At 44.4% G+C, this 12,990-nt stretch overlaps 1 protein-coding gene across 1 annotated transcript in view; it reads left to right on the forward strand.

Annotated features, from left to right (window-relative positions):
• The first annotated feature begins 3,247 nt into the window (after positions 1 to 3,247).
• Positions 3,248 to 12,990, forward strand: part of LOC106577235 (secreted frizzled-related protein 5) — a 48,170-nt gene continuing 38,427 nt past the window's right edge. The window contains exon 1 of the mRNA XM_014155153.3: positions 3,248 to 4,349. Coding sequence (XP_014010628.1) covers positions 3,764 to 4,349 — 586 coding nt within the window. The 5' untranslated portion in view covers positions 3,248 to 3,763. The remainder of the gene's footprint in view (positions 4,350 to 12,990) is intronic.

Below are 12,990 nucleotides of genomic sequence, written 5' to 3' on the forward strand. Positions count from 1 at the left end.
TCAACAATCATACAGGGTTGCTGTAATTGTTGATATAATCCACAACATGTTATCAATATCTGCCAATCTATTATTGTCTTATCAGTTTTACTGTACAGTAGTTAAATAGCAGAAAACAAATCATTCAGTCAATGTTCATTCGGGCTTTAGACTATGGTGATATCGTTTATTTGAATGCAGCTGCCACTGTATTGAAGCCATTGGACGCCGTTTATCATAGCGCACTAGGCTTTATTACGGGCGATAGGTACAGTACACATCACAGCATTCTATCAAAAAGTAGTCTGGCCTGCTCTTAAATTTCATAGATCAATGCATTGCTCTCTTTTTGTTTATAAAGACCTCTTGTGCAAACTTCCTCCATACCTTAATTCATTGTTGAATTGCAGACATACAAGTCATCAGAACAGATCACACTCTAGAGGTCCTGTTGATCTCTACAGAATTAGATCAATCTGCATTCAGTTTTTTTGTTCCCCGTTTGTGGAATGATCTGCAGAGCTCTCTGCACCTTGATGCTCTGGTGCCTCCAGGGCAGTTCAAGTTGTTCATGAAGGAGCTCATTGTTGATGAATGTGTTTGCTTGTAGTATCATATATATGAACATTTTTATAAATTGTGTCCATGCAGGGCTCCCTTGGAAAAGAGGCCTTTGTCTCAATGGGACTCCCTGCTAATACAGGGGGGAAACCATCTAGATTCACCCAGTTGATAGTTGTAGACGTGTGTCTAATAGTTTTGGTCTGTGGGGAGAACAGTGCAGATGGTGACAGTAGCCTTAGTCAATTTCCCCCTGTGATCGTCACATATTGATATGACCATCACATGATCACATGGATTCTTGTTTAATCTCTCCCTGAAATGGGAGACATGTTGATTTGTTCATAGTGGAAGTCATACCAGACAAATGCTGTAAAATGCTCATCCTAATTATGTTTCCACCTGCTTTAGCATGAAAAAAGACGTACCAACACAAATCCACAAAAAAAGATCTGATTGAGGGTGCATTAGCTCGACTAAGAGCTAAAATGAATAAGTCAAGTAAATAAATTGTAAAAGTCCCAATCTCTAACCCTGCTATCTTGTGGTATTGATGTGAATGTCTGGACAGTGGCATACGTCCATAGGTTCCAGCAGTGGGGAGGTTAGATCAAAGCTGCATGGTCAGTGGGCTGAATGATGTGTGTGTTTGACCCCCACCTCCTCTAATTAGAGAGGAAATGGCTCCTAAATCTATTAGTACTTTGTTTGTCCACCCAATATGGTGACACAACAGAATCTGTTGCATGTTAAGAACACTGAGGAAACACCTAACTGTGACCATCCATGTGATACATCCAAGTGAATGGTTGTGGCCACCAGTCCACTCACTAAGTCGCAGTGCTTTGAATGCGAATGATTGAGCATTGAATGAGAATTTGATTCATTTTGATGCTATGGCTGGGCCCCTCTGTGTGTCTGTGTGTGTCAGTGTTACTGATGGAAAGAGACAGACATGCAGTGCGCCTCTATTCATCACCACCATAGACATTAGCATATCTCACAGAGGGTCACCAAACAACCTAGCCACCTGTAGCTGCTGTAGCCTGCCTGACTAAACCACAGGACCCCCACACACTCAGACAAGAGTGTGGTGGCAGTGAAAGGTTTGTGCGCTACAGTGAGTTGGTGGCACCTTCATCGAGGAAGACGGACACGTGGTAATGGCTGGAGTGGAATGAGTGGTATTGTATCAAATAAATCATTTTGATGCCATTCCATTTGCTCCGTTCCAGCCATTATTATAAACCGTCCTCCCCTCAGCAGCCTCCTGGTGTGTGTGGTGTGTGTGTGTGTGTGTGTGTGTTTGTGTGTGTTAGAGAGAGAGAGTTGTGTGACAAAAAGGGGCAGAGAGGTAGAACAAATAGGGAGAAAACATATTGTGCTTTGCCTTTAATTCAATTTAGGGGCTTTATTGTCATGGGAAACATATGTTAACATTGCCAAAGCAGGTGAAGTAGATAATAAACAATACAAATGAACAGTAAACTCTCTCTCTCTCTCTCTCTCTCCTCTCTCTCTCTCTCTCTCTCTCTCTCTCTCTCTCTCTCTCTCTCTCTCTCTCTCTCTCTCTCTCTGGAATGTTTGGACATCACTTCCTTTTAGGTGGTTGTAGAATTGAACAGTTATTTTCTGGATGTTGATAACCAACAGGTGTAGGTCTAGTTCTGCTCTGCATACATTGTTTGGGGTTTTGCATTGTACACAAAGTATATTTTTGCAGAATTCTGCATGCAGTCTCAATTGGGTGTTTGTCCCATTTTGTGAATTCTTGGTTGGTGAGTGGACTCCAAGCCTGACAACCATAGAGGGCAATGGGTTCTATAACTGAATGAATTTTTTGCCAGATCCTAATTGAGATGTCCTGTCTTATGTTCCTTTTGATGGCATAGAAGGCCCTTCTTGCGTTCACAGCCTAGTGGAAGTTACCTGTGGTGTTGATGTTTAGGCCGAAGTAGGCTCTTTGTGTGCTCTAGGGCAACAGTGTCGAGATAAAATTTGATGTCCTGGCAACTGGACCTTTTTTGGAACACCATTACTTTGGTCTTACTGAGATTTACTGTCAGGGCCCAGGTCTGACAGAATCTGTGCAGAAGATCTAGGTGCTGCGTCACCTTGGTTGGTGACCGAAGCACCAGATCATCAGCAAACAGTAGACATTTGATTTCCGAGTCGAGTATGGTGAGGCCGGGTGCTCCAGACTGTTCTAGTGCCCTCGCCAATTCATTGATATAAATGTTGAAGAGGGTGGGGCTCAAGCTGCATGTCTCTCACTCTGTGGCCCTGAGGAAAGAAATGTGTGTTTATTGCCACTGAAGAAATGTTGGAGTCTGCTATTAATGATACTGCAGAGGAATTTCATTTGTATATTTTATCATTTTGTTTATTATACTATCAACACCACAGGCCTTTTGGGTTTGGAGGGTATGTCCCCCTCTCTCTCTCTCTCTCTCTCTCTCCTCTCTCTCTCTCTCTCTCTCTCTCTCTCTCTCTCTCTCTCTCTCTCTCTCTCTCTCTCTCTCTCTCTCTCTCTCTCTCCTTCTCAGCCTGCCTCTCTCTGCCTCAGGGAGTGTCTACCAGAGAGGGTGAGGTGGGGGGGGATCTCTTCCCCCCTCTCAGGACCTCCCCCTGGTCTCGGATTGGCTGAGGTAGAGCTGTGTGGGGCCAGTGGGAGGCAGTCCACTAGGAGGCCTGACAGCAGACAGGGAAAAACTATCCCTCTAGCTGATATACTGTAGCTGCTCCACACACACTGCTAGACACAGACAGAGAGAGCAGGAGAGAGGTAGAGGTAGAGACAGCTGTGGAGTGAGATACACAGAACTGCAAGGAGAGAGCAATAGAGAGATAGAGTTAGAGTTTGACAGAGAGTTAGAGAGACGGAAAAGAGGCACACACAGCACTCCCCCTCCACTCACCCCTCGTCTTATCCTCGACCCTTGTCTCCCTTCTTACGACCACCTGAGGCAGAGACACACAGCTCTACCAGCGCAGGGGGAGAGGACTGGACACACACTAACACACACTCATTTTCTCTCTGTTGAAAGAAGACAGGAATACACACTTTCTTTTTGTTTTCTGTCTCCGATTCTACTCTCGTTCTTGGACAGGAAAAAAAGGATTCCAGTTTGTTTCTTCAGCACAAAGAGTTTTCCTTTATCCTCCAGAAGCCCTGAGTCACGTTGGGCCTCATTTCTTTCTCCCTCCGAGAGCTCAGAGCAACATGGCACAGGGACAAAAGAACCACAGCCACAGCAGGCAGCAGCGGAGGGGACCACTACTCACTAACCCCTTCTCCACCGTGACACTATCCCTCTCACTGTCCCTCCTCCTCCTCCTCCTCACCTCCCCCGCCTCGGCCGCTGACGAATACGACTACTACAGCTGGCAGTCGGACAACTTCCACAACGGCCGCTTCTACACCAAGGAGCCGCAGTGCCTGGACATCCCCGCCGATTTACGCCTCTGCCACAACGTGGGCTACAAGAAGATGCGCCTGCCCAACCTGCTGGACCACGAGACCATGCCCGAGGTCAAACAGCAGGCGGGTAGCTGGGTGCCGCTCCTTGCCAAGCGATGCCATGCGGATACACAGGTGTTCCTGTGTTCCCTGTTTGCCCCTGTGTGTCTGGACAGGCCCATCTACCCGTGTCGTTCACTGTGTGAGGCCGTGAGGGACAGCTGTGCCCCCGTTATGGAGACATACGGGTTCCCCTGGCCGGAGATGTTGACCTGCGATAAGTTTCCTATTGATAATGATCTGTGTATCCCCATACAGTTCGCTGGGAACCAGGCCACCCCAGCGCCAGGTAAGACCACACACACTTATTCACAACCCTATTCAGAGACCGTATACTGACTGTGAAACAGAGCCACTATATGACATGATAACGGTCCCTTCCCTGTAACTAGTTTAGTTGAGCGTCAGGTTGAATATGATTGGTGCCTTCACACCAGACTGGTTGTAGATGAGAGAGCCCCAGCCCCCATGCAGGAAACTCAGCCTTACTCCTGCTCCAGCCCCCATGCAGGAAACTCAGCCTTACTCCTGCTCTAGAGCTTGGAACAACTCAACATTACTCCTGCTCCAGAGCTTGGAACAACTCAATCTTACTCCTGCTCCAGTGCTTGGAACAACTCAATCTTACTCCTGCTCCAGAGCTTGGAACAACTCAGTCTTACTCCTGCTCCAGTGCTTGGAACAACTCAATCTTACTCCTGCTCCAGAGCTTGGAACAACTCAGTCTTACTCCTGCTCCAGAGCTTGGAACAACTCAGTCTTACTCCTGCTCCAGAGCTTGGAACAACTCAGTCTTACTCCTGCTCCAGTGCTTGGAACAACTCAATCTTACTCCTGCTCCAGAGCTTGGAACAACTCAGTCTTACTCCTGCTCCAGAGCTTGGAACAACTCAGTCTTACTCCTGCTCCAGAGCTTGGAACAACTCAATCTTACTCCTGCTCCAGAGCTTGGAACAACTCAATCTTACTCCTGCTCCAGAGCTTGGAACAACTCAATCTTACTCCTGCTCCAGAGCTTGGAACAACCCAGTCTTACTCCTGCTCCAGAGCTTGGAACAGAAGATATTCTAGAACAAGATTTCCGTAACATTTTTGTTATAGGCGTGTATAACCTTTGGATAGGAAAGAACAAACCACTCAAACTATTTTGAGAGTTATAGATACAAATATAAACCTTTTAATAAGTCAATGCAACTGCCATAAGATATACCATAGCACAGATAACGTTCCAGGTTAGATATCAGAATGTATTAAATTCCCATAGCACAGATAACGTTCCAGGTTAGATATCAGAATGTATTAAATTCCCATAGCACAGATAACGTTCCAGGTTAGATATCAGAATGTATTATATTCCCATAGCACAGATAACGTTCCAGGTTAGATATCAGAATGTATTATATTCCCATAGCACAGATAACGTTCCAGGTTAGATATCAGAATGTATTAAATTCCCATAGCACAGATAACGTTCCAGGTTAGATATCAGAATGTATTATATTCCCATAGCACAGATAACGTTCCAGGTTAGATATCAGAATGTATTATATTCCCATAGCACAGATAACGTTCCAGGTTAGATATCAGAATGTATTATATTCCCATAGCACAGATAACGTTCCAGGTTAGATATCAGAATGTATTATATTCCCATAGCACAGATAACGTTCCAGGTTAGATATCAGAATGTATTATATTCCCATAGCACAGATAACGTTCCAGGTTAGATATCAGAATGTATTATATTCCCATAGCACAGATAACGTTCCAGGTTAGATATCAGAATGTATTATATTCCCATAGCACAGATAACGTTCCAGGTTAGATATCAGAATGTATTATATTCCCATAGCACAGATAACGTTCCAGGTTAGATATCAGAATGTATTATATTCCCATAGCACAGATAACGTTCCAGGTTAGATATCAGAATGTATTATATTCCCATAGCACAGATAACGTTCCAGGTTAGATATCAGAATGTATTATATTCCCATAGCACAGATAACGTTCCAGGTTAGATATCAGAATGTATTATATTCCCATAGCACAGATAACGTTCCAGGTTAGATATCAGAATGTATTATATTCCCATAGCACAGATAACGTTCCAGGTTAGATATCAGAATGTATTATATTCCCATAGCACAGATAACGTTCCAGGTTAGATATCAGAATGTATTATATTCCCATAGCACAGATAACGTTCCAGGTTAGATATCAGAATGTATTATATTCCCATAGCACAGATAACGTTCCAGGTTAGATATCAGAATGTATTATATTCCCATAGCACAGATAACGTTCCAGGTTAGATATCAGAATGTATTATATTCCCATAGCACAGATAACGTTCCAGGTTAGATATCAGAATGTATTATATTCCCATAGCACAGATAACGTTCCAGGTTAGATATCAGAATGTATTATATTCCCATAGCACAGATAACGTTCCAGGTTAGATATCAGAATGTATTATATTCCCATAGCACAGATAACGTTCCAGGTTAGATATCAGAATGTATTATATTCCCATAGCACAGATAACGTTCCAGGTTAGATATCAGAATGTATTATATTCCCATAGCACAGATAACGTTCCAGGTTAGATATCAGAATGTATTATATTCCCATAGCACAGATAACGTTCCAGGTTAGATATCAGAATGTATTATATTCCCATAGCACAGATAACGTTCCAGGTTAGATATCAGAATGTATTATATTCCCATAGCACAGATAACGTTCCAGGTTAGATATCAGAATGTATTATATTCCCATAGCACAGATAACGTTCCAGGTTAGATATCAGAATGTATTATATTCCCATAGCACAGATAACGTTCCAGGTTAGATATCAGAATGTATTATATTCCCATAGCACAGATAACGTTCCAGGTTAGATATCAGAATGTATTATATTCCCATAGCACAGATAACGTTCCAGGTTAGATATCAGAATGTATTATATTCCCATAGCACAGATAACGTTCCAGGTTAGATATCAGAATGTATTATATTCCCATAGCACAGATAACGTTCCAGGTTAGATATCAGAATGTATTATATTCCCATAGCACAGATAACGTTCCAGGTTAGATATCAGAATGTATTATATTCCCATAGCACAGATAACATGCCCTCTAGACAAGTCAGTGTTTCTTCTAGTGTATGAGAGAGCTGGAAATAATACATAGACCACCACAGCGAAATGTCCATGTGTTCAATGTAACGTCTACTATTAAACAGTGTGACATAAAAGAAAGACCATGGGGACATTTTCATGTCAAATATTCCGACGATTTATTCTAGTTGCAGAGATGAAAATGAAAGTTACTGTAGACTAGGAAAACATCCAACTGTCAGACAGTGGCACTGCTGGTGTGTAGTAAACAACAGAAATAATACTGTTCAGACTGTACCATAAGAGGATCTAAGGAATCTCAGCTTTTCAGATAAACGCGTAGGGCTGGTTTCCCGGACACAACGACTATTCCTGGACTACAAAACACTTTTAGAGATTCGGCATTCAGCATGCTTTTAACTCTAGGAGTAGATTTATTCTAGGTCAGGGGAAACAGACCTAAACTCCAATCTGCTTCCATACAAATCCTCAGATATAAATAAGACAAAGATATATCAAAATCAGATGTATTTTTTTACAGAGCTATTCTATAAGAAATCACAAGAACATCTATATACCTGTAGAATGAATTGAAGGTAAGGATTGACCTAATATCAGATGAAATGTTACCTTTACATGCATAAAGTGGTGAGTAGACGACCATCATACTCAAAGCTAATGGTCTCAGTAGAATATGACAACAAGTGATATTTAACCATGATGGTTATATTTCACTTACACTGACATACTGTATTAGTTATGTGTCTGCTAATGTAACATACACAGACCATGGCGTTAAATCTCATATGGTAGCAGCTCTGCGCTGACGACAGACAGGGAGTCTAGTGAGAAAGTAGCCAGGTCAAACACAGAGAGACAGGCTGCATGGAGGGCAGCTAGGTCTCCAGTGCAGGACAGAACAATTACACACTTTCCCCAAATCAATTACTATATGACCCCTGGTGTGTGTGTGTGTGTGTGTGTGTGTGTGTGTGTGTGTGGTGTGTGTGTGTGTGTGTGTGTGTGTGTGTGTGTGTGTGTGTGTGTGTGTGTGTGTGTGTGTGTGTGTGTGTGTGTGTGTGTGTGTGTGTGTGTGTGTGTGTGTGTGTGTGTGTGTGCGCGCGCATGGCAACTACCGAGAGAGAGAGACAGTGTTTGAGAGACTCAATGTGAGTTTAGAGTCTATAGAATGTGAAGGGCACACTCTGCTGTGTCTCTGCTGTGTCCAGGCCTGCTCTGTCTTTTGTCTGATCAGCCTATTAGACAGCCAATTAACTAGCTGACTAATTACTGAGGGTGAATTAGTCTAACGAGAGAAAAGGAGGGAGGGAGGGAGGGAGGGAGGGAGGGAGGGAGGGAGGGAGGGAGGGAGGGAGGGAGGTCAGTGAGAGAGAGGGGGTAAGAGAGAGACTGGGGTATAAGAGGGAAAATTAGGGGGAGAGAAAAAGAGGGGGGAGAGAATGAGGATGAGAAGGAGAGACCGAGTGGGCTTTAGAGAGAGAATGAAAGAGCTGGGACGAGAGGGAGGAGAGAGAGAGGAAAGAGAGTTTAGGGAGAGAGGGACAGAGAGAGGGGCAGAAAGAGGGACAGAGAGAGGGACAGAGAGAGGGACAGAGAGAGGGACAGAGAGAGGGACAGAGAGAGGGACAGACAGAGGGACAGAGAGAGGGACAGAGAGAGGGACAGAGAGAGGGACAGAGAGAGGGACAGAGAGAGGGACAGAGAGAGGGACAGAGAGAGGGACAGACAGAGGGACAGAGAGAGGGACAGAGAGAGGGACAGAGAGAGGGACAGAGAGAGGGGAGGTTGTGAGGAAGTAAAGTGAAAGAAAAAGACTGGTTCCCTTCCGGTTTCAGTTAGAATGGGAAAGAGAATGTTGAATTAATTCATTCCTTAATTTATGTTTTTAACTCTTTGCTAGACAGGTTAGTCGATTAAGAACCAGGATTTCATCTACAGTGCACCATCTCAGGCAATATGAATAGAATCTGTCTATGTACTGTAATTCTAGAATCCTTCTGGTTTTATACTTCAGACTGAACATTCTATTTAAAACAAAGTCTAGAAACTGACTGAAGAGACTCACACAATCTTGTCTGAGAAGGACTGGAAGACAGTGTAAAGTGTTAAGAGGGACCAAAAGTAAATGTTAAAAGTGACAAAGAGCAGAAATGTAGGATCTTAATTTGAGCCACTACAGCAGCCACTAATCCTGCAGAAAAAGGAAATTTTGATATTTATAAATTTTGTTACCCAATTGGTAGTTAGAGTCTTGTCCCATCACTGCAACTCCTGTACGGACTCGGGAGAGGTGAAGGTCGAGAGCCATGCTTCCTCCGAAACATAACCCAACCAAGCCGCACTGCTTCTTGACACAATGCTCACTTAACCCGGAAGCCAGCCGCACCAATGTGTCAGAGGAAACACCGTACACCTGGCGACCGTGTCAGCATGCATTGCGCCCGGCCCACTACAGCGCAATGGGACAAGGACATTCCTGCTGGCCAAACCCTCCCCTAACCCGGACAATGCAGGGCCAATTTTGCGCCGTCTCATGGATCTCCCAGTCGCGGCCGACTGCGACACAGCTTGGGATCAAACCAGGATCTGTAGTGACACAGCAAGCACTGAAATGAGGGCCTTAGACTGCTGCGCCACTCGGGAGGCCCTGGAAATGTGAATTATCATATGGATTACAATCAATGGCTATTTTTGTATTGGTTGATACATGTTCCGTAAAATTTCAAAATGGAAATGATAAACTGCAGAAGCGTTTTAAAACCTCAAATGCACTACAAGTTTTGAAGATCGTACATCTGCATGTTAACTCTAATGTTCTTTGTTTATGGATATCACATCATATCACACAAAAATATATGAAACAAAATTGTGAAGAAAAAAGCACACTGAATAAAATCACATGGGACTTTTGAAAGAAGACATGAGCGACTTAATCTGTTTTAATCAGACACTCTGAACGACAACAGTCTGCAAACGCTTCAGGGAAACTCATTCAGCAAGTGTCCACGAACACACACACACACACACAAGCATGCACACACACACACACCAGACACACTCAGACATACGCACACACACTCAGCGAGCTCATTCAGAAAGTGTGCCGGTGTCTACGCTGATGATAGAAGAGGATAGAAGCTGTTTCACTGAGCTCATGTAGAGCATTCACGTGTCCAAAATGACACCCTATTCCCAATGTAGTGCACTACTTTTGACCAGAGACATGTGGGCCGATGTAGTGCACTACTTTTGACCAGAGACATGTGGGCCGATGTAGTGCACTACTTTTGACCAGAGACATGTGGGCCGATGTAGTGCACTACTTTTGACCAGAGACATGTGGGCCGATGTAGTGCACTACTTGGGGAATAGGTTGACATTTTGGATGGAGACCATATTCCATTATGAAAATGGATGTTATGTTTTTATGGGACTAGAATCAACTATGCGACATGTTCACTTTGCTGAGCCATAACCCATAACTCACTGTTTCACATGGTCCTTGGAAAGCAAACAGAATGAATTCAACCTGAACCTTTTTTTTTATATGGAAAACTATGTCTATTCAAATGACTGTATATACTGCAGAGTGTACATTTGATTTCAGGACTGGTTCATGGTCAAATAGTTACAATAAAGTGGCAAAGTCCAAGCCTAAAATGTGATATCACAAGATATAATAATAATAATAATATATTTATTTTATATAGCACTTTTCATTTCAAGTAGAATCTCAAAGTTGCTTTAAAAACAAAATAAACCTAAAACTATTTAACAAAACAAATATAGGAATCTGGCAGTATTTGGGCGACAGTATTCCACATCTTTAGATGATAGGCAGAAAGGTACTATCTTGAAAGGATAGAGCATAGATGGTACAGACAGACAGGGAGGTAGATACATCAGACAGACAGGGAGGTAGATACATCAGACAGACAGGGAGGAGGAGACATCAGACAGACAGGGAGGTAGAGACATCAGACAGACAGGGAGGTAGATACATCAGACAGGTAGGTAGAGACATCAGACAGACAGGGAGGTAGAGACATCAGACAGACAGGGAGATAGAGACATCAGACAGACAGGGAGGTAGATACATCAGACAGACAGGGAGGTAGAGACATCAGACAGACAGGGAGGTAGAGACATCAGACAGACAGGGAGGTAGAGACATCAGACAGGAAGGTAGAGACATCAGACAGACAGGGAGGTAGAGACAACAGACAGACAGGGAGGTAGAGACATCAGACAGGAAGGTAGAGACATCAGACAGACAGGGAGGTAGAGAATCAGACAGACAGGAAGGTAGAGACATCAGACAGACAGGGAGGTAGAGACATCAGACAGACAGGGAGGTAGAGACATCAGACAGACAGGGAGGTAGAGAATCAGACAGACAGGGAGGTAGAGACATCAGACAGACAGGGAGGTAGAGACATCAGACAGACAGGGAGGTAGAGACATCAGACAGGCAGGGAGGTAGAGACATCAGACAGACAGGGAGGTAGAAACATCAGACAGGAAGGTAGAGACATCAGACAGACAGGGAGGTAGAGACATCAGACAGACAGGGAGGTAGAGACATCAGACAGACAGGGAGGTAGAGAATCAGACAGACAGGGAGGTAGAGACATCAGACAGACAGGGAGGTAGAGACATCAGACAGACAGGGAGGTAGAGACATCAGACAGACAGGGAGGTAGAGACATCAGACAGACAGGGAGGTAGAAACATCAGACAGGAAGGTAGAGACATCAGACAGACAGGGAGGTAGATACATCAGACAGACAGGGAGGTCGATACATCAGACAGGAAGGTAGAGTCATCAGACAGGGAGGTAGAGACATCAGACAGACAGGGAGGTAGAGACATCAGACAGGGAGGTAGAGACATCAGACAGACAGGGAGGTAGAGAATCAGACAGACAGGGAGGTAGAGACATCAGACAGACAGGGAGGTAGAGACATCAGACAGACAGGGAGGTAGAGACATCAGACAGACAGGGAGGTAGAGACATCAGACAGACAGGGAGGTAGAGAATCAGACAGACAGGGAGGTAGAGACATCAGACAGACAGGGGGGTAGAGACATCAGACAGACAGGGAGGTAGAGACATCAGACAGACAGGGAGGTAGATACATCAGACAGACAGGGAGGTAGAGACATCAGACAGACAGGGAGGTAGAGACATCAGACAGGAAGGTAGAGACATCAGACAGACAGGGAGGTAGAGAATCAGACAGACAGGGAGGTAGAGACATCAGACAGACAGGGAGGTAGAGAATCAGACAGACAGGGAGGTAGAGACATCAGACAGACAGGGAGGTAGAGACATCAGACAGGAAGGTAGAGACATCAGACAGACAGGGAGGTAGAGACATCAGACAGACAGGGAGGTAGAGACAACAGACAGACAGGGAGGTAGAGACATCAGACAGACAGGGAGGTAGAGACATCAGACAGACAGGGAGGTAGAGACAACAGACAGACAGGGAGGTAGAGAGATAAGACAGACAGGGAGGTAGAGACATCAGACAGACAGGGAGGTAGAGACAACAGACAGACAGGGAGGTAGAGACATCAGACAGACAGGGAGGTAGAGACAACAGACAGGAAGGTAGAGACATCAGACAGACAGGGAGGTAGAGACATCAGACAGGGAGGTAGAGACATCAGACAGACAGGGAGGTAGAGACATCAGACAGACAGGGAGGTAGAGACATCAGACAGGAAGGTAGAGACATCAGACAGACAGGGAGGGAGGTAGAGACATCAGACAGGAAGG

This window comes from Salmo salar, chromosome 18 (genome assembly GCF_965601325.2).
Source record: "Salmo salar chromosome 18, fSalSal1, whole genome shotgun sequence".
Classification (NCBI taxonomy): Eukaryota; Metazoa; Chordata; class Actinopteri; order Salmoniformes; family Salmonidae; genus Salmo; species Salmo salar.